The sequence below is a fragment of the Grus americana genome, chromosome 1, assembly GCF_028858705.1.
Source record: "Grus americana isolate bGruAme1 chromosome 1, bGruAme1.mat, whole genome shotgun sequence".
Taxonomy (NCBI): Eukaryota; Metazoa; Chordata; class Aves; order Gruiformes; family Gruidae; genus Grus; species Grus americana.
In genome coordinates this window covers 162,253,258-162,274,674 of record NC_072852.1, presented here as the reverse complement: position 1 = coordinate 162,274,674, position 21,417 = coordinate 162,253,258, and the positions used below count along the sequence as shown (strand labels likewise).

Genomic DNA, 21,417 nt, shown 5'->3' with positions numbered 1-21,417 from the left:
GTTACTATTGAAACAACTGAGCTGAAGTGAGCAGTTTCTTCATCATTTGAAAAATGGACCTAAGAACTGTGTTATAGCTTACATACGTGTTTAACAGAAAAAAAAAAAAGCAAACAACAACAACAAAAAAGCTCAAACCCTGAAACCAAAGTTATGCAGAAAGTGTAATTCCGCACAATGGTCTCTGATTTCAATTTCCAAAAGAAAATGCAAATGCTGAAACCTAATGGTATCAATTTCTGTATTAACTTCCTTTCTGACAAGTAATGGATATAGGAAGAATTAAAATCACCTGTTAGTTCACGCTGGTATTACAAGTGGTTGGGTGCCAGGGATACAAAAAGAAAAAAAAAAAATTGGTCTTTTTAACCTTCCACTCCCAAAATCTAATTGTGTTATCTCCCTCCTCCAGTCTACTTAAGGCCTTGAAGAATTTTCTAGAAGTGGGGGAAAAAATTGATTTTTGGAAAAAAATTAAAAATAACAGAACAACATACACCTAATTTTGAAGTTTTACAGGAATTATGAGGGATATTCTGTCTTATAAATGATACAGCATGCTTTATGTAGCGCATTCCAAAGGCAAATAGCCTTCAGTGTTTTGTTATACTCAAACAGCTCATCTAATCGCATATCTAAGCACAGATATTTACTGTAGATAGCACATGCTAACATTCCCATAGTTTATACACACTTGCCGTAGTCGATATACTCTATTTAGCACTCTTTACCCACATATTTTAACTTCACTAGCTCACGAACGATGATTTTCAAACAATATTTTCTTCTGTATAATAAAACAAGCAAAACGTACAAATTAATTGATAGGACAAGGGGTAATGTGTTTAAGCTGAAGGAGGGTCAATGTAGATTAGATGTTAGAAAGAAATTCTTTACTGTGAGGGTGGTGAGGTACTGGAACAGGTTGCCCAGAGAGGTTGTGGATGCCCCATCCCTGGAAGTGTTCAAGGGCAGGTTGGATGGGGCTTTGGGCAACCTGGTCTAGTGGAGGGTGTCCCTGCCCATGGCAGGGGGGTTGGAACCAGATGATCTTTGAGGTCCCTTCCAACCCAAACCATTCTATGATTCTATGAATGCAGTAGTTCAAGAGACTGAATGATTCAAATTTGACTACAGGATATTAAATATCTGACAAATGAACAAACAAGGTATTATCTTTAAAAAAATTGTATGTATGATCCTCAGTCATCTTTCAATCAGGAGAAAAAAAGAAGCAAGTTTGATTTCATTCTCTGAGTATTGAAAATGTGTTTTCTGTTTGTCTATACTGAAGATGCTTACATATTTCTTTACAGAGTTTCTTACAGTACCATGATTGCCCTGCACCAATAAGTCCATAAATGAACTAAAAATTAGCTACCTCAGAGATCTTTATGAAGTGGCATCTGTTAAGAGTCATCATCATCATCACCAATTTCAGGCACTGCCAGTGGGAATTCACTAGATATCAGGCAAGATCCCAGGCAAGTTGCAAGGCCTGATGCTGCTTGATATTTTCATTTGTTACCTGAAGTAAAATCCTCACAGGCAAATTTATTCACTGACACAGCATGGAACATGGGTCAGTTTTAACAGTGGCACTGCTGGACTCCAGTTGGAACTTCCAAGAAAGGAAATGAATTCTTTCCCTTCTTTCAATGCAAGGCAAGATATGCTTTTGAAGAGAGCCAAGTTACAGGACTAAAATGCAGGTGATACTTAGGCTGACTCAGAAGTCCAACTAAGTCAGTGGCCTCTCTGATTATAAGCTAGGGGGTGAGAGAGGAGGAAGAAGTTAAGAAAAGCATTGCAGTTATTTACACTGCTACAAGAGAGGTGCGTGACATGACTGCATGTGGTCAGACAAACAGCTACATACTGTGCAGTTATCACTGAAAATCTTGGGACATACGTGTCTGTGCTTACCCCACTCAGTTCACGCTTAAATCCAAAGGCAAAGATTTTTTTTTACTCTTCTCCCACTACACTCCAAGTCAGAGCTGTGAAGACGACCTAGTGGTTTTATCACTTTCCCTAAAGCAAATGCTTAGTAAACCAAGAACAATGCTGTCAGACGCCAAGAGGTAATGATAAACCAATTGTTTATTCCTCAGAATCATAACAGTGAGGATGCCTTGGAGAAAGTTTTCAGTTCATATTTTAGTGCTCTTATTGTAATGGCAATTGCCATATGTCAAGTGATCACATAAAAAGGCATCCAGCCTTAGGATGCTGATAGTGTCCAGTGCTCCAAAGGAACCAAGAACTTGTCATAGTCACAGTACATTTGTGACAGGTAAGTAATTACTATTATTATTGCAGCCCTGAGGAGAAGGACTTGGGGGTATTGATTGATGAAAAGCTCAACATGAGCCGGCAGTGTGCGCTTGCAGCCCAGAAAGCCAAACCACGTCCTGGGCTGCATCAAAAGAAGTGTGACCAGCAGGTCGAGGGAGGTGATCCTGCCCCTCTACTCCGCTCTTGTGAGACCCCACCTGGAGTACTGCATCCAGCTCTGGGGGCCCCAGTACAGGAGAGACATGGAGCTGTTGGAGAGAGTCCAGAGGAGGGCCACGAAGCTGATCAGAGGGCTGGAGCACCTCTCCTGTGAGGACAGGCTGAGAGAGTTGGGGTTGTTCAGCCTGGAGAAGAGAAGGCTCCGGGGAGATTTAATTGCAGCTTGCCAGTTTCTGAAGGGGGCCTACAGGAAAGCTGGAGAGGGACTGTTTATCAGGGAGTATAGTGACAGGACAAGGGGGAATGGGTTTAAGCTGAAGGAGGGTCAATGTAGATTAGATGTTATGAAGAAATTCTTTACTGTGAGAGTGGTGAGGCACTGGAACAGGTTGCCCAGAGAAGCTGTGGATGCCCCCTCCCTGGAAGTGTTCAAGGCCAGGTTGGATGGGGCTTTGGGCAACGTGGTCTAGTGGAGGGTGTCCCTGCCCATGGCAGGGGTGATGGAACTAGATGGTCTTTAAGGTCCATTCCAGCCCAAACCATTCTATGATTCTATGATTATTAAAAATAAATTATAAATATATGAAATTTGGCAAGATTTTGATTTCTTTTACTTCTTCGAACAAAAACACCGGATACCCTTTTCAGGGTCTTCCAGCTTGCCCTCCTTCTCATGTTATTAACGGGCCAAAAGTCATCCAGTCTTTTAAAAATTTAATTATAGCCCAAGTTTTGTAACTTTCCACTGAATGGATTCGATGCCTGAACAACAGAGTACATAAAAATTCAACTGCAGTATAGCTAGAACATCTTTGATAAATCAAGGGAGCAAATGCTATAAGCAAATAAAAATACACTTGCTACTTAATGAACATGCAAGCTCAAAGATGGGTTAATAGTTAGAAAAGATAAATACTCTTACCGTGTACAGCTATTAATTTAATAATCCCCAACTCCCCCAGCAACAAAAAAAAGGTGTGAAAAGTGCTATTCTCAGCTGCATAAATTTTGAGTTTAAAAAGCTGTACACTCCATAACACTTTCTACAACAGAATATCTGTTTAAACATGGAAAACACTGGACTGAATTCTCTCTTTCTTGGACAGACCTAAAAAGAAAGCAAATCCTCCTATCCATCATTCCTACCAGCAAGCTGAGCAGCAGCTCAAAAAGAAAAAAGCACCAAACAAAACCAACAAAAAACCATATATGAAGTAAATCACAAATATACCCGAGCACTGCTAACTCTGTAACTGAACTACCAGCCAGAGCTTAAAGAAGCATAGTGAGCATGGAAACTCGGGAACTTGTGACTCTGAAGGTCAGTAGTTACAGTAATATGTGGAACATCTAGAACAACAATTTGGGCTTTGATAAGCTTATGTTAGTATAGATAATTCAGTGAGAGATACGGAAAACAAGAATATTTTGCAATTGCCCTGATCTTCATACTTCTGTCATAAATATTTTTTTATTCTTGTAACATCCAGACTAACATTACACAAGGGATGCATTATAAAAATAACAATATTCACACAAAATCCAGATGCTCCGCTTTCCCATGAAGGTACTACTAGAGCATTTAATGTTCATCAAGCTCATACTTGTCAAAGTCACAACCCAAAAGCAAGAAGACAAGCTTTGAACAATGGGAGAAGTATGTGTCTTCAGCCTACACACTCATTACCTTAGTTTTATAATTCAATGAAAACATGATTTCTTTTCTCTTGTGAGTTTGATCTTGTTTCTGCCAGGCAATAATTTTAGCTTTTCTTCTGCACCACTGGCAACAAATGAGAGGGTGCTTCCTTACAATGGCAAAATTACACTTTTGGAGCAAAACATGAATAAAATAAAAATAAGAAGGACCCTTGCTCAGCTACCTGCAATGCCCTACTTTCTACCTGCATTGACAACAAGCAGCCAACACCTGGGATTTGGAGAGCAGAGCAGGCACACTTGAGCAACCACATGGTGGTGGTTGCTACTACTCCCAGGACGGCCCTCCTCAAGCACTGTTTTTCCAGTTCTCCAGCTGAAAACATCTCAGAACATCCTGTGTGAGTCAGCAGTTAAAATGAAGCAGTGCCTAAGCAGTACTCACACAGCTGGCCATCAGATGCTATATGCTTTGTAGAAAGTAAGAACAATTCTTAAAGGTACTCAAAGTTAGCATTATAGCTAATGAAGTGTGTTTTAATACTTCCCTAATTTTATGTAAAACAGTATTAATTTGCAGAAAAGTGACAGCCCCTGCCTACTCAATTTAAGCCACTGCAGACATCATTTCAGCTGAAACTTTCACTAAGAAAATACTAATGCTTTCTGACTAGTAAGTAAAAAGGATATACTGGTATTTTTCATGATCACATGCAGCACAGGTAAAAGAAGAGACTTTAAAAGGATATTTCCACTGCTGTGAATTATACTGCTATGAAAGCAGTACACAGGACAACTTCTAAAGCTTTTCATACCCCAATAAACCCTTTTTCAAAGCACAAGCCCTACAGTTGTACACTATGATCTGACTGCAAAGTATGAAGTCCCAATCAACCTCTGTACTTTCAGCAGGCCTGCCATCCCACAAGCACAGGCTTCCACCTACTCTTGCCTTTGTACAATAAGAACCTACAAATGTATTTGGGGTAAAAGGAACTTTTCAGGTGCTTGCCTAAAACTTAAGAAAGTTAAGGTACTTCGTTGTTGCTGCTGAACAGTTCACTGCAATACATGAAGATTGACACAAAAGGCTTTAAAAAAAGGACAGTGAGACCAATCAGAAAACTAGCTACAAGCACTGCACACTTCCTTTTTCATGTCTAGCTGGGTTGTTTTTGGCAGAACTACCAGTAACACCACAAGATCCCGGCAAGGGAAAGGGAACAGACCAGAAGCAGCCCTGGAATGCTATGTGGCCCAAGTTCATCCCATTCTGTCTGGATTTCCTAGCAAAGCTGTTTCCAACATGAGCACCACTGGTGTCGAAGAAATTTCAAGTCAAAATGCTAGACACAGGGAGTTCTGCGCAAGCACACAACCTCCTTTTTTTTTTTTCTTCTTTCCTTTTGCACAGAGTACATCTGAGGTCGTATCCTTGACTGAAAATGTGTTTAGCTAAAATTTATCAGGGCTTTTAAAATCCCCCTACTTTCCAAAAGGGATTCCTGCACCTGCTCACAGTTGCTTATAGGATCAACGAGTTTTTTACATGCGTATCAGAGGCTTCCAAAAAAAAGTCTCACATGCTGTGTCCCCTCTTCCTTCCCCCTCCTCCACCACGTAACACAGCACGTGCACCCTGGGTCAGGCTACACACAGTAGGTGAAGCAGAATAAGTGGTACCCCCGTAACTGCTCTCTTCCTAAGGGAATCTGCTAAAACAGACAAGCCCATTTCACTTTGCACATTTTTTCCTATTATGTTTCAAAGCAACTAAACTGTTGAACTGCAATTCCTCGCTGCTTTGCGTAATTATACATACCCATGCCAAGGTCCCCACTAATAAGAGAACAAGCACTTTGCGCTAGAGGTCACCTGGTCCCATAAAAGTTAGTGGAGACACCGAAACACCCTCTGTCTTCACCCTGTGACACCCTAAGCTGCCCTAGAGCCAAGGCAGCCGACTGCAGCTGAAGCATGGATGGGAGAGCCAGGCTGCTGCCCAGCCACCCCATACCGAGAAACTCCCACATAGCTACACAGCTCAGAAACCACCTCATTCACGGAGGGGGAAAGCCCCACGCCGAAAGCGAGATTAGCAAGCCTTGCCGAGATGAGCAATACCTGGCCGCGATCCGTTATGCAAGCGGGGAAGCGGAACAATGAATGCCAGGGAGCAGCCCTGCACCGGCTCCCGGGCCGGGGAACCCGGGCGAGGAGGCAGAGGACGTTCCCTCCCTCCCTGCAGCTACCGAAGCAATCGAACATGTGCTCGAACGGGGCGACGGGGCCGTGTTCGGTGCCGCCCGCCCGGCTGAGGGCTGCCCTGCCCGAGGCAGCCAGGTTCCTGGCTAGGCTGTCCCCAGACGGCAGTCACAGATTACCGCCCGGCACGGGCTGCCGGGTTCACCTGAGGAGACCTCACCCCCCCCGCGCCGCGCTTCCCGCAGCCACCTGCGGGCGAGGGGCTGCCCCTGCGGGCGGCAGGCCGGGGCCGAACCGCGGCTGCAGAGTCACTGCCGGCAGCCGCCTCAAATCCCCCCTCCCGCCCGCCGCCCGAACCCTCCCGACAGCTGCGCTGGACTGCGAGCCGGGCGGCCCTTAGCCGGGGCTCAGCATAGCCCCACCGCCGGCTGGGCCCCGCAGCCGAGCGTCCAGGCGACACGAGCCGAGTGGCTCTAAGCCCCGGCGCGGCGCTTTCGCCGCCGGCGGTCGCCGCGGGGCCGCACCTCGCGGCGCTGCTGCCCTCCCCCCCCGCCGCCCTCGGCCGGGCGCTCACCAGAAGAAGAGCCGGGAGCAGAGGTTGGCATCCCGCAGCGGGTTAGGCTTCTCCTCGCGAGGCACCGCTTCCATACCGCCCGCCGCGCCACAGCACACCACACGAACCCGCCCGCCCAGCGAGGGCACAGGACCACAAGCGACTTCCCACCGCGGCAGCCGCCCTCGCTTTGCCGCCGGCCGGCGCTGTTTCCGGGAGAGCCGGCACCCCCCGCCTCGTCCCTCCCTCTCTCCCTCCCTCCCTCTCGCCGCAGGACGCCTCCTGCCGGCCCCACTCCCCTGCGGCGCCCGCTCCAGCGCGGAGGCTGAGGCTGAGGCTGAGGCTGAGGCGCCGGGCAGCCCCGCAGGCCGCACTGGGGCGGGCACCGCCCCTCAGCCGCGCCGCGGCGCTACCGCGCCTCCCCGGGAGGGCTGAGGGCCGGCCTGCGACCCTGCCAAGTTCCTGGCGGGAGGGAAGCGGGGCTGCCCCGCTCCGAGGGGGCTGAGGCGCTGAGCGGCCGTTGGTCACCTCAGCGCGGGCCGAGTCTCCGGCCGGGGGGAGGCGGCCGCCGGGACTGGGGGTGCTCCGCTCTGCTCCCCCTGGTTTTTCGCCTGTGTGTGTGTGCCCCTTGCCGAGGGAAAACATCTCCGTGCGGGCAGCACCAAGCAAGGTGACCACGGGGCCTTTTGGATGGAACACGTTGCAAGTTGGGGTTGAGTCCAGCTTAAGGGGACGAATCACCACCAGAAACACTTGCTGTCACGTCTCCTTCCCAGATGTTGCAGATACTTCTATTAAAAAAAAAAAACTCCAACCTCGTGGTTTAACAATGTTTAGGAGAGTTTGGTGGTACAAAGTGAAGCAGGTACTTAATTCCAGGAGACAGTGCATTGCAGAAATCCTTGAAGCAATTCTCAGAAGTTCAGCAAGTGATCACCATACCCCTCTCCAGTACTGCTACTGTGGCCTGCCACAGGGAGTATCACCGAAAGAGGTAAAGGAAACTGCAGGAAACCTACAAAAAGTAGGAATGTGGGAAATGTATAGAACCATAGAATCATAGAATGGTTTGGGTTGGAAGGGACCTCAAAGGTCATCTAGTTCCAACCCCCCTGCCATGGGCAGGGACACCCTCCACTAGACCACGTTGCCCAAAGCCCCATCCAACCTGGCCTTGAACACTTCCAGGGAGGGGGCATCCACAGCTTCTCTGGGCAACCTGTTCCAGTGCCTCACCACCCTCACAGTAAAGAATTTCTTTCTAACATCTAATCTACATTGACCCTCCTTCAGCTTAAACCCATTACCCCTTGTCCTGCCACTACACTCCCTGATAAACAGTCCCTCACCATCTTTCCTGTAGGCCCCTTCAGGTACTGGAAAGCTGCAATTAGATCTCCCTGGAGCCTTCTCTTCTCCAGGCTGAACAACCCCAACCCTCTCAGCCTGTCCTCATAGGAGAGGTGCTCCAGCCCTCTGATCAGCTTCGTGGCCCTCCTCTGGACTCTCTCCAACAGCTCCATGTCTCTCCTGTACTGGAGCCCCCAGAGCTGGATGCAGTACTCCAGGTGGGGTCTCACAAGAGCGGAGTAGAGGGGCAGGATCACCTCCCTCGACCTGCTGGTATCTGAAGTAACCAAAGAACTGTTCATCTCCGTGAAAAAATAATTGGCAGAATGAGTCCCTGCATGTTGTTATTTCTCTGCAGTCTCAGAATCACAGGATGGTTGAGGTCAGAGGGGACCTCTGGAAGTCAGCTAGTCCAACACCCCACCCCCCGACCCCTCTCAAGCAGGACAGCCTAGAGACAGCTGTCAGGACCATGTCCTGACAGCTTTTGAGGATCTCCAAGGTCTCCACAACCTCCCTGGGCAACCCGTGCCAGTGCTCAGTCACCTTCACAGTCAAAAAGTGTTTCCTGATGTTCAGGGGAACCTCCTGTGTTTCAGCTTGTGCCCATTGCCTCTGGTCCTGTCACTGGGCACCACTGTGCAGAGCCTGGCTCTGTCCACCTTGCACCCTCCCTTCAGGTATCTATATACATTGAGGAGATCCCCCTGAGCCTTCTCTTCTCCGGGCTGAACAGTCCCAGCTCTCTCAGCTTCTCCCCATAGGAGGGATGCTCCAGTCCCTTCATCATCCTTGTGGTCCTTCACTGGACTCTGTCCAGTATGTCTATGTCTCTCTTTTACTGGGGAGCCCAGAACTGGACACAGGACTCCAGATGTGGCCTCACCAGTGCTGAGTAGAGGAGAAGGATCACCTCCATCAACCTGCCGGCAATGCTCCTCCTAATGCAGCCCTGGACACCATTAGCCTTCTTTGCCTCAAGGACACATTGCTGGCTCATGTTCAATTTGGTGTCAACCAGGACTCCCAGGTCCTTTTCTGCCAAGCTGCTTTCCAGCTGGTTGCGCCCCAGCATATACTGGTGCCTGGGACTATTCTTCCCCAGGGTAGGACTTTGTACTTTCCTTTTTGAATGCCATGAGGTTCCTGCCAGCCCATTTCTCCAGCCTGTCAATGGAGATGTCACCCAGAGGACTGTCAAAGTCCCTCTGGGTGACATCACAACCATCTGGTGTATCAGCCTCTCCTTCCAGTTCTGTATCATCAGCAAACTTGCTGAGGGTGCCCTCTGCCCCGTCATCCAGATCATTTATGAAGATGTCAGACAGTTTTGGACCCAGTGTTGATCCCTGATGTACACCACTAGTTACTGACCTACAACTAATCACAACCCTGCTCTCCCAGACTGCTTCCCTCTCCAGCCGAGTCAGCTGCAAGCCAGGCACCATTCTTATGTTCTGTTTATTCACCTCATGCCCCCAGTAGTGACCAGCCCTATCTCTTCCCGCTAAAATGCATTGCGAGTGAAACAATTAACAGGGCTGGCATCTGACTTTCATTATAGGCATCGGTGTTGACATGTTGTTGAGATAAAAGAGGGGTAGGGTCTGTGCTACACTGTATTATTGAAGAAACAGCATCAGTTCATGCTTGCAAGAATGTCATAATAACCGTAAGTCAAACAAATCAAGCTTAAGCTTGCTGTCAGTGAACACTGCCAGGGCTGGCAACAGCATGTACTGCTTGAGTGTGGATGATGTGCCACAGAATTTTGCAAGCAATAAGTTGTACATTTGTCAGCAACTGTCTGTAGATCCTTCCAGATTAAAACAAGGAAATAAACTTACAGAAATGGTGCAGTGGTTTGAAAGGACAGACTTTAACAAATAGTGCTTATGTATTCCAGAACCTGAATAAATAATTTAAATAATCTCCCAAAACGTATGAAGAGCTCTGCCCATCAGCAAAATCTGGCAAGTTTAGATTTCTGTGAAGCAAATTTGACTAACTAGATACTCATAATTAAAAGGTATGACAGCCCAAAGCAAGTCCCAAAATGTCAATAAAGTTTGGGTCAGGCAGTGGGAGAAAGGAAGATGTAAATCTTAAAACTGACTTTTATTCATGAAGCATTACCTCTGTGAAGTAAAATATTGGCCGGTTGTCTTGGATGAAAGATTAGCCAAACATTTTTTAGTTTGGGCAAGAAAGTAGAATACTGACCATGAACAAGTAATTTATTTTAAGAATACAGTTAAGAGTATTAAAGAAAAATATAAAGGTAACTTTTCCCAGTATTATTGTAATGGGAAAAGGACGAAGAACAAACCTTAAGAAGTACTTTTTTCCTTTGTCAGCATTATCAGTGACAAATGTTGACACTACTTAATTTTAAAAGAAATACTAGTCTTTACTTCTAAGTCCAAACCAAAACACTCTATGAAGATTTGGAGAAGGGAAAACTAAAAGGGAAGGGGGAAATAAAATTCAACCAAAAAAAGAATATCCTGAAAGCCAAATTAATCCGTAACTCTATCTGCCAAGTGTGCAAGTAACCATTAGAAACTAATGCAGTAATAAAGAAGTGTGAAGCAATTAGCAACAGACATGCTCAGGAAAATCTAAGGCTGCACATGGAGAGGAAGGGGAAGGGAAAATTGCACAGTAATGAAATTAATAATCATCTATTTTAAGCAAAAAGAAAAGCAACTGCCAATGTATCCATTGAATATTTTGCTACGGCAATAGTATATTCAAAACATGGAAAGAGCAAAATATATAACAAATTAATCAAAGTGCAACTTAGTAAATCTGTAATATGGATAAGCAGTCTAGCAAAGCCAACTATTCAAATAGGGTAATGGCCAAATTAAGCCAATGGCATCTGAATTAAACCCTTTATGGATATACGTTGTGCTAGGGAAATCAATGATCACAGAGGATGTCACAAACATGCAAACACACAAGATTGCCTATTTATTCAGTGCACAGGAAAGACAATAGTCACTAAATAAGCACCTGTATGATGTGTGGCCTTAAGCCCTCTTTGCTCTACTCTCTTCTCATTCCGAATACAGTCAGACTGACAAGTTTCTTCATGTACATTTTCTATGGCACTTATCACTAGAGTACGAGGAGTTCACAAACATCTGCTTTTCTCAAAACACTTAGAAGATAATTGGCCAGTTTCAATTAAGTTCCAGATGGTGAATAAAAGCATGTGAATCTTGAGGTGAAATATAGCCACTGATTCCGATTATGCAATAGGAACCTGAAGCTTAGTCCATCAGAGGATGTAGCACTGTAACCATTCCCTTTCAGGCAGGCAGCCATTGGTTTCAGGGCTGAACAGTTTCTCCAGATCATACCCCAGGGCCTCAAGAAAGGTACTGAGAAAACCAAGACGACATGTGCATGAGCGTGTCTGAAGAGTCTGGATAAAAGATTTGCTGAGCACTGTGTGGTATGTCTGAGGCAGTACTAGGGACAGAATCAGATTCAAAGCTGTTTGAAAGACATCAGAGGGAGTAATTTCCCAAAGTCAAACTATGATAGCAGAATACAAAGGCTTTACAACAGTACATTGTTTGAGTTTAAATTTTTCGACTGAAGCCAGGCAGAAAGGCAGACCATATGCCTGCCTGATAACCAAACAGGCAGCCTTGTTTCGTGCTGTGCCACGGGCAAGAAAGCAGGCTGTCCTGCTGGCTGTGAGCCCAGCTTGTCACTATCCAGTGGCCTGACTCATCATCTCGCTGACGTATCCACTGCAGAATAGTTTCTCATCCTTCTGCAATACAAACATATTGGCCTGTTCTTATTCAGCTGCAGAACAGAAATGACAATGCTGCAGAACCAAGCTATAAGTAATTTTGCTATTTCGATCTGGTCATCAGTATGTAATACCAACAGCCTTCCTCGGGTACTCTTTCTATTTCTTCTTGCTACCCCACTAGGCATCTCTATTTTCCCCATATCTTTAACTACCTGTATCAATTTTCTGCATGCCATAGTTTCTAATTTATATTAATTGACTTACTTATTCTCCTCAAATTATGGTGCAATTCAAGTGGCTAAGCATAGGTGCCTTCTTTCATTTTAGACACGGTAGGGTATTCTGCTTGGCCACAAGTTACCACTCCAGAAGGTTTCAGGTCCTCCATTGATATGCCATACCCGTCTGTCCCATGCTGATGCCTCTGGTTCCTTATAAATGACAGTAGGCACCTATGTTTAGGCAACTGAATCTCGCCCTTAACCATCTTCACTACTGAATCAATCAGGATTTTAAGCCAGATTGACTGCCACATTGAGGTTATTTTGGGCAATATGATTCTTCCTAAAGAACTTTTAATTTCTGTTCACATTTTTCTATCTAAATATCACACACACACATACATGCACACACAATAATTGTGTAAACTGTCATAGTTTAGTTCTTTTGATGTTTGTCTACTTACTTGCTTTACACAAAACTGTGTTAAAATAATCTATCCATAGCAAATAGTTTCTGTTGATTGTCTGCTAAGATAAGATTCAAACCAGTTACTTTCTATTAAATTAAATATTTGACACATTAGAAAAGTATCAGAAAAGGTTGTACTGAAACTTAAAAATTGACATACCTACGACCTGTTCAGTTGCCCCTAGCAATTTCATCTCTGCACTTCATGCACAGCCACTTAGAGACTGATATTTCTGTAGGATGATTTGCAGCAGGCCTTCAGCAGCAGCTTTCTGTGTTATTAGTTACAACACCAGTTCGTGTTTATGTTTACATTATAGCTGTCCTGAGCTACATAGCCCTCTCTTCTCCATTCCTAAGCAGGTAAGAGCTTATTTCCCTGTTCTAGTCTCACCAGGTAATAGACATTAAACTTCCTGCTTCTATTCATTACAGTTTCAAGTCTTCAGTTTTTTAAGCCACATTTCTAATACTGTTAATACAGCTTCTGAGGAGCAAAACTTTTCTTTATATTCTCTATTAACCAATATGTTGCAGAAAATCTTGCACTTTATTTGCCTTCTTCCTATCCTGATCTCTTGCTTTTCTAGCTTAATACTAGCCTGCACAGCCCAGGATAATCTCCAAGCAATGGTGAATTACAGTAACAGAAAAATTATATTGAACTAGTTTCAGGGCAAGGGTGAGTCAGCAAACAGAAAACAAACTTCTGTGAGTATTGTGCAGACTGTGACTGATGGCCTGGGGAAATAAAGACTTCGCATCCCTGACATTTAAAAAACAGAATATTCTCTGTCATGATGTCTGATCAACATAGGCAACCTAGTCTAAGGGTAGGAAGTGGATTAGCTGACCTCCTGACACCCATGTTTTCTGTGAATGCCAATGTCCATGGACTCATTTGACTAGGCAAGATTCCCAGGGTGTTGCCATGACTTCCACACAACAAAGGGGAAAATTATTTTTTTGAAACCTCTTCTCAGAGCCTGGAGGTGAATGGTAGGTCCCACTTCGGTTCATGTAGGTCTGATTCCAGCGATACTGTCCTCTTGCTGTACGGATGAGGATCTTATGCCTAAGAGTTTTGTCTTGATTTTTTTAAAGCAACGTTTAGGGTATACAACACTGAGAAAAGCAAAATTCAAGTGCCTTTGGTACAAAAGCTCTGTTTTTCAAAAGTGACTGATGAGATATGTAATAAGCTAGCAGCAAGCAACATTCTTCCACTCAAGTTGGTAAAACCCGTGCTTCTATCAAAGCTTTCTTGATTACAGCATTCCCTTGCATTTTCCACATTTATTTACACGAACACGGTTTCCATTGAGTGATCTCTTTCATTTGGTGTCAACCTAAATAGGCAAGAGGGAGAGGACAGAGATCAAAAGTGGAAGCATGGAAGTTCTCCCTTGCCTGAGTAAAGAAGGAAGGAAAAAGCAGATGGTGAGCACTCAGGCATTTACAAGCCACACAGCAAATCTATCAGCAGGTCCATCATTATGGCCCAGATGTTTCTGGTTGTTCTTGAAGCCACTCTGCTTTCATGCTAAAATCAGAAGAATAGACATTGTACAGATGGTCAAACAAAACCGCCCTTCTTCCCAGAAGAATTCCTTTCCCTCTCGTAATAACACACATAATCAACAAGGTCCAGAAGAAAAGGCACATAAGTCACTTCTCAGAATGAAACTTCACCATCAGGATCATCTGGATCCCGATCACATTTCATTTGGCATTGCCAGATGTAAGTTTAAGAAAGTTATTTTTGGCAATAGCAAGTGGACAGAAGACAACACAGACAAATTCATACATTGCTACATAGATCTGAGATTTTCCTTCTGTAACATAAAGCCACAGAAAAGCTTTTTTAAATTGAGTGGCACAGTGTGGCTTTTGCTCTACTGGGGATTACCAACTATGATGGGATGTTGGATATAATTAAAATAATTTCTTTTGTTACAAGACACTACTTTCAACCTCAAAATAGAAACTGCAGGTGGTGTCACCAGAGGTCTTCAGTTTATACACTTTCTTTAAATAACAATGAACCTAAAAATATGATATCTGTTTTTTCACTTTTTCTGAGATGCCTTGATAGTATTTGCTGCCATCAACAGACTAAGCAAAAGCCTAATTTCATCCAGCATCCGGGATGAAGATGGAAAAAACCCTAGAATATTACTAAGTTCAGTAATATTTAGAAGTCACAAAATTAAACACATAAGTTTCAATAGCAAATGGAACACATTCACACTGCACACTGAGAATTTCATTTCTACCTTTAATAAACCTTACAATGCAAAGTGAAATACAACTGTGTGTGCATATACCATTAGCTTTAGGTACAGGCACAGAAGATGACCAGCCATTCTAGCAAGATGCTAAGGGCAGGCAAATAAAAAAAAAAAAAAAAGCACAGTGTTTTACAATTATTCATTCTTCTGCTGAGACAGGAGACGATGGTTTACTTGGTTGTCAATACTTTACTGGAAAGCTAGTGACAGATGGAAAGAGGAAAAGACAATTCTGTCCTAACAGAAACAAGCTAAGGCCAGCAGAGCCATCTTCAAAATATGTCACATCTGACCTGGATACAAGGCACTTAACATCAAGTATAGACAGTCAAATCAGAACACAAACAATGTTAAATGACTGCAAACATAGTTACTCTCAGCCTTGGCCAAAGCAGTCTGTCAGCACTGTTATTGCTTGGCCTTCCTTAGCTCTCAGCTGCGTCACCAGGGTCTAGTATGTGTAGGTCTGACTTTTTGGCTGCATCACACAGAATTTGCACCCTTTCTGGGGCACCCACAGTTTGAGAAGAAACAGGAGTTCCTCTGACACTTCTGGGCACAGCTGTCAGCAGACTACCAGTTACCTGCCAATGCAGAGCCCCCAAAAGGCAATTTTTTTGTCCACATAGACTTGGCCCACGTATCCTCCTCACCTAACAACACACCACTGGGAAAGGCTCTTCTTCAATTCTTTCTTGCCAGCCTGACGCCATTCATGGGTATTGCAAGCAAGGATGGACTGTATACCAAGAATACAGGAAGCTTTTTCTGAATCGCATGCATTTCGTGAGTCAGAATTTACGTTATAAGACTTGTAATTATTGTACTATATTTGTGCTAAATTCTTTATTTATTTGTTTTACTTTAAAATTGTAAATTTAAGCCCAAATACTACAAAAGTCTCTACATATTGACTCATGGGCACCGAGGATATATACATACCCAATGTTTTCCTGTGCGTAGATTCTTACAACATCTTAATCACTGTTGCATCTGGGTATCTTCTGGCAACACGTTAAGTACCATGACTAACACATGTCAAGTGTTGTTTATTCTCGCTCTCAATCTGTTTTGATTTAGTGCGACTTTGGGCTAATATGCCCACAGCTGTGTTTAGGTTAGAGAAAAAAAGGTTGAAGCAATACATATTGCTGTTAGAGCAGAAGGCAGTGAAGTCTTAGTGCTCCCATGCCACGATTATTTGTTTCTCAGTCTCAGACAAAACAGGGTGAAAAATTTTGTCTCCTACACAGGGAGGGTTGTTCTTACAGAGGGATGTTCTACTTCTTCCGTGGTGGGAATATGTTTACCTTTGCCGTTTAGGCATTTGTTTACATCTCTGAGAACAAGCAACAGTGCACTTGGCTAGCAAGAACTGAGAGCTTGCATTTAACAATAGTCTATGGAATGCAAAGTGGAGAACAGACCACAGACAGGTATTTATAGTACTCTGTGTTACCTTGGGGATGTGCACCTCGTATTCTGCAGTTCAGGGTATTTCCTATGGGCTGAGGGCTTCATGTCCGAGTGCACGGAGTGGGTGTGGTCTGGACGGAACAGGCAGGTGGGTAAATGTAAAAAAAGAGAGAAGAGTGCCATGACTTCATATGCATCACACTAAACTAAGCCACAGTCTCCTATTCTATGGGAGATAAGAGAAAGAGGTACTCGTGTTTGCTAATATGCAAAAGGTTAGTATTGGTGAGAGATGTGGGAGCGCTCCCACGCCATGACTTGAACTGGCCAGATATAAACGCATGCATATGCACCTTCTGCTCTTGCTCTTAAGCTGCAGAGCATTCTTGGGAATCCTGTGGCCATGTTTGCATTCATTACATTTTAATTTTTTTCTTTCTTAGTGCCCTCTTCCTTGCCAAACAATTCTTATTTCTCTGATCAAATCTTCTGCCTGCATATTCATTCTGATTGGCTTTCAACCTTTATACCCTGGGCCAGAAAGATATAAAAAGGCTGTGGGTGTTTTCAGAAGAGGAGTGGTATTTCCAGGCACATCACAAGGAGGAGAAATAAGCATGAAGTTAGAAATGTCAGCATAAGAACAACAGCTGTGGCAGTAAGGACTTCTAGGTGAACCACAGAGAATAAGAACAGAAAAAGGGCTGGGGACAAGTATTCTCCAAGGCTTGGGGAGAAACTGGTGCCAGAGAGAGAAGCAAGGAAAATAAGGTAGAAGGATAGAAGACGGAGCATGATAAAAATAAAAGAGCAGTGAGCATAACCACAAAAGGGGGACAGGAGAGGAGCATGGTTGTGTCAAGTACTAAGATGACCAGCAGATGGTGAAGTGTGGAATAACTTCCTTGTCCAACAAGCCAAGTGTATGCAGCAGGTCCTGACAATAACTGAAATTCAAGAGCAAACTGACAGAGAGGAAACTCTTTTACACACCCCCTCAGTTGTGACCAGGGGCAGGCAGGAATAGGTGGGATAAATTTGTGTGTATATTTATAGGGTCATATCTCTGTGCATGGGATAGCTTTAGGCTATATCAGTAGTCATAGCTGTAGTTCTGTTTCTGTAACTAAATGTATTTCATACCCTTCAAAACACACCCCACAGCAGCAAACAGTTACACCATCATCCTTCTAGACACAGAAAGTCAGTGCCACCATGTGTGCTCCTTTCTGAAGAAGATCAGTTTCAAAGGAGATGACCAGCCATCAGGGGGTTGCATAAAAGTACCACCCCTCTCTCTGGAGCAACTAAAAGGAAACACAAAATCTACCCGCCTCTTAAGTGCGGGAAGCACCAGGATTATCCTTTCCCAACAGGAGCTGCTGACTGAATTCATTTTACACAAACCTGCCATGCTGCTAACAATGTAGATGGGATCTTATGGCATTCCCCTTCCAACATGGCACCTGTGCTGATGGCTCTTCTTTCCCAGCTCTTCCGATGAACACGGGAAAATGGAGAGTAAAAAACCTTGGTGAACTCTAACAGTCATTTTCCTACCAGGTGACCTTTATAATGCAGAGTTTTCAAGAAGATTAGATAAATCACTGTCTTCATACTGTGATGCTGAGCTCCTTTGGGGGTTGACTATCTTTTTCATTCTTTAATTGTCCAGCACCGGCACAGAGCTTCTACTTCGGGAGTGGGATTCCCAGGAGCTACATTATTACAGGAAAAGAATAAGAATAATCTTGCCAGCTTTTGTTCTACACATTAAATAATGACCCTTTGAATGAGTCATTTGACCTGCCAAATTTTTAAAGAGATTTTCCTTCAGTAACCTTGTAAGAATGATATTTCCTTATAGGAAGGTCATTCTTTGAAGGAAGAAGGCCCACCCAGAATAAGACAACCATGGCATTAGTAATTTCTGCATTGGAACATTTGTGAGTAGGTGAACTGGGTAACTGCCGTCCACTTCCTCCTGCAGAGTTTCTACTCAGCAGGAGTGAATCACTACACCCAGCTGCTTTGTTGGACATATTTGCACATAAATTAGAGTGAGAGGACCCAAATAGGTAAATAGGAGTAAATAGGAATTTTGGAAATGAAAATAAAGCTAGCATCCTACTGAGCTTCCGTTAGGCTCCAAAGCCTGTTCCTATTCTTTGTACTCCCACCTCTCAGGTGAGTCCAAATCTGAAATACATCACTGAGCATTCCTGCAGCTCTTAGTTATTCAGAAAGATTTAAGCTGTTGGGAGTCCAGATCAGATACAAAGCGCCACATATTGTCACTTCTATGTGAATTAGGTGACCTATCAAATAACGTACTTTTCTCTAAAGGTATGCCAACATTACAAAAGAAACATGGAAATATAGTTCTCGTTGTCTTTGCCACAAGGAAAAAAATCACACATCAATGCAATGGTGATATAATATGTCCTAATTCCATACATGCCTAACTGATATAAGCCTGCATTTCAGTTTCTGCTGATGCTGCCTGACAGTAGCCAGTAAAAAAGTTTAGAGTTTTACTTCAAGCTGAGAACTATTACAGGTCATAAAGCAAAATGCTTAGGCTAGGCACATCCTTATCTGCCTAATGGGACATGATGCTAAAAGCATCATTTGCAAAGCATATTTAAGGTGGACATAATTTGTACGAATGACAACAAGGGACCAATACAGAGGGCAGAAAAGTACGTGTTCTTTAGCGGATTGCAACTTAACAAACCCCACACCTAAATTTGGTGGCAGCTGAACAAGTAGAGAAGAAAGCAGAGAGAGACCTACGCTACATTCCTATGGCCAAAGAAGAAATCTGTAGTAGCAGGGGCTCCCAAGTGTGTGGCTTGACCGGGAACTACCACAGCTCCCAGCGCTCATATAGGGAAATTTTAGCTGCCATGGCAACCATTTTTTTCTGGTTGACTGCACTGTGATAAATATTCGATTAAACCCTTTTTATTTATGTCTCTAATCTAAAAGGTTTCTTTAGTGAAACAGTTAATTTAAAGGTTTTGCTACCTAATCATGCAGCAACTAGCACAGTTCAGCCTTGGTTTGGATGAATGGTAGCACAATTAAATAGTAATAAATGACAGAAGACAGAGAGTCAAAGCAGTAAGCAAAGTGAAAAAGGATGCTCTTTCGGTGGTTAGATGGACAGATGAACCTATGTGATTGATACTTTTTTTTATTATTTGACGGTAATTTCACAGAAGAGGTTAATTTCAGGCTGAAGAAAGCTTTTTATTCAGCTTGTGAATCTGAGCACTTTGCATTTTTAATTTTAAAAGAAATTCCAAACTGAACAAGTAATTTCGAATAGAAGAATCAAAACAAATTATTTAACATAAAAATAATATTTTTTCTTTTCTTTTGCTGTTATTCTCAGTTTGGATCTTTTTTTACACAATTCAGTGAGTCCAGAACAAATTGTCTTGCCAGAATTATGTTTTTGCCATAAAAGACTACTGAATATTTTGCAATGTATTTCAAGAAAACTATGACCCAAGGAACCTTCCGATTTTTTTTTTTATTATTATTATTTGGCATATCTTAATCCCTGCACATCCTCCTCCCTTTCTTTTCATGCTAACTCAGCAATAGAGACAGTATTCCTCTACCTATCCCCACTAAAAAATTAAGTTTAGAATTTATTAGACCCAAAACTTTTAATTTAGATTTTATTAAACCTGAAGCAATCTCTCTCACTGCATTTCATTTCTCTAGGGCCACATTTAAATTTATCACTAGTTGGCTTTTTATCAACATCCCCTTTCTGTGACTAGCAGGCATCGTTTCTCGGCTCCTCTAGAGCTATGGCTTCATGTGTTCTTTTTAAATTGACTCCAAACCAGCATTTCTAAAACTTGTGATATGTGGGGCACATGTTTTTTTTCTGAATTAAGATTGGATGGCACGTGGCAGATATCAGTGACTTACCCTGCTGTGTCTATACCACAGCGGTCCTGGCCCTCAGCTCCAGGGTCTTTCCAGGCTCACGCCTCTTCTTGCACGAAACCTTCTGTGAACTGCTGCCCTAAGTGGGACCACAAGGAAAAGAGATGGACTCTGAGCAACCATGGAGAAAAGAGAAGGTAAAATGTTGAACAGGAGGATGGCTTTTCAAACCAAGGATATTATATTTATTACTGGATTTAGGCAGTATCTGGTTTAACGGTTTCTACTCTTCTGATCCTATAAAAGAGCATTGTTATCTTCTAGAATCGGTGCATTTATAGGCTGAGGACACAAGTAACCGAAGACTTAAGTGAAGCAATATATAATGTAATTCAACCCTCCTGGTTTCGTTATGTTTCATATTTGTTGCTGGGATATAAAGCTTTGATATTTTACAAAGGGTACTCAGAATATAATTTTTCTAATGAATGTACTAGTGACAAAATTTTTTTTTTCATAGTTTTTAATACTGCTTTTTTAGTCTGCATTCTCAAACTTTCTATTTTTCTTTCCCTTAAGGGTTTCTCTTTTTAAAATTTGGCACAGTATTGGGTTTTTTCCTTTCTTTTGTCTCTTTGAAAGTCAGAGGTCTGCTTTGTTCATGTTCTTTCACATAAAAGGCATTATCAATAACATCTGCACAGGCACTGGAATAATTAACCTTTTCATTTTTATTATAAGCAGGTTTTTATTATTACATAGATGCATTTCTGTGTTAGTCAGAGGATGCAATCAAGATTGAAAGAATGCACAGCATGTATTTTTAAACAGACATATAGATACAGCCACTTCCCTAAACAGCTACACACAACTGTCTCCATCCAGTTGGTCTCCCCTCCTGCCCAGAAACAAATCTGGCATATGAAAGATCACAACAGACAAAAAAAAAATCTTAAATATTTAAATGTGAATGTATTTTTTTGAAAATTACAAGGAAATAAGAAGCCACTTATCCCTGCTATGCCCTCATGTAGCACTTTATTATCAACTGCCTGATTTTAATTGGTACCACAACATCTGTGGGGATGTGCTTTAAAAGAACAGTTTCTCCC

General features: G+C 43.1%; 1 protein-coding gene and 1 long non-coding RNA gene across 6 annotated transcripts in view; both read right to left on the bottom strand.

The window, feature by feature from the left end:
* ABCC4 (ATP binding cassette subfamily C member 4) overlaps window positions 1–7,094 on the bottom strand; it is a 162,637-nt gene extending 155,543 nt beyond the window's left edge. For 2 of the 5 annotated variants that reach the window (XM_054832340.1, XM_054832358.1), the window contains exon 1: window positions 6,896–7,094. In XM_054832340.1, the coding sequence (XP_054688315.1) occupies window positions 6,896–6,969 (74 nt within the window). In that variant the 5' untranslated portion in view covers window positions 6,970–7,094. The remainder of the gene's footprint in view (window positions 1–6,895) is intronic. The other 3 variants (XM_054832370.1, XM_054832331.1, XM_054832348.1) reach the window with 2 other exon arrangements.
* Window positions 7,095–12,582: 5,488 nt separating this feature from the next.
* LOC129201789 (uncharacterized) lies at window positions 12,583–20,696 on the bottom strand. The gene is made up of 3 exons (XR_008575491.1): window positions 20,348–20,696; window positions 16,440–18,114; window positions 12,583–14,038 (listed from the first exon to the last, which is right to left on the bottom strand). It is a non-coding gene; the product is annotated as an uncharacterized LOC129201789 (long non-coding RNA).
* Between the last annotated feature and the right edge of the window lie 721 nt (window positions 20,697–21,417).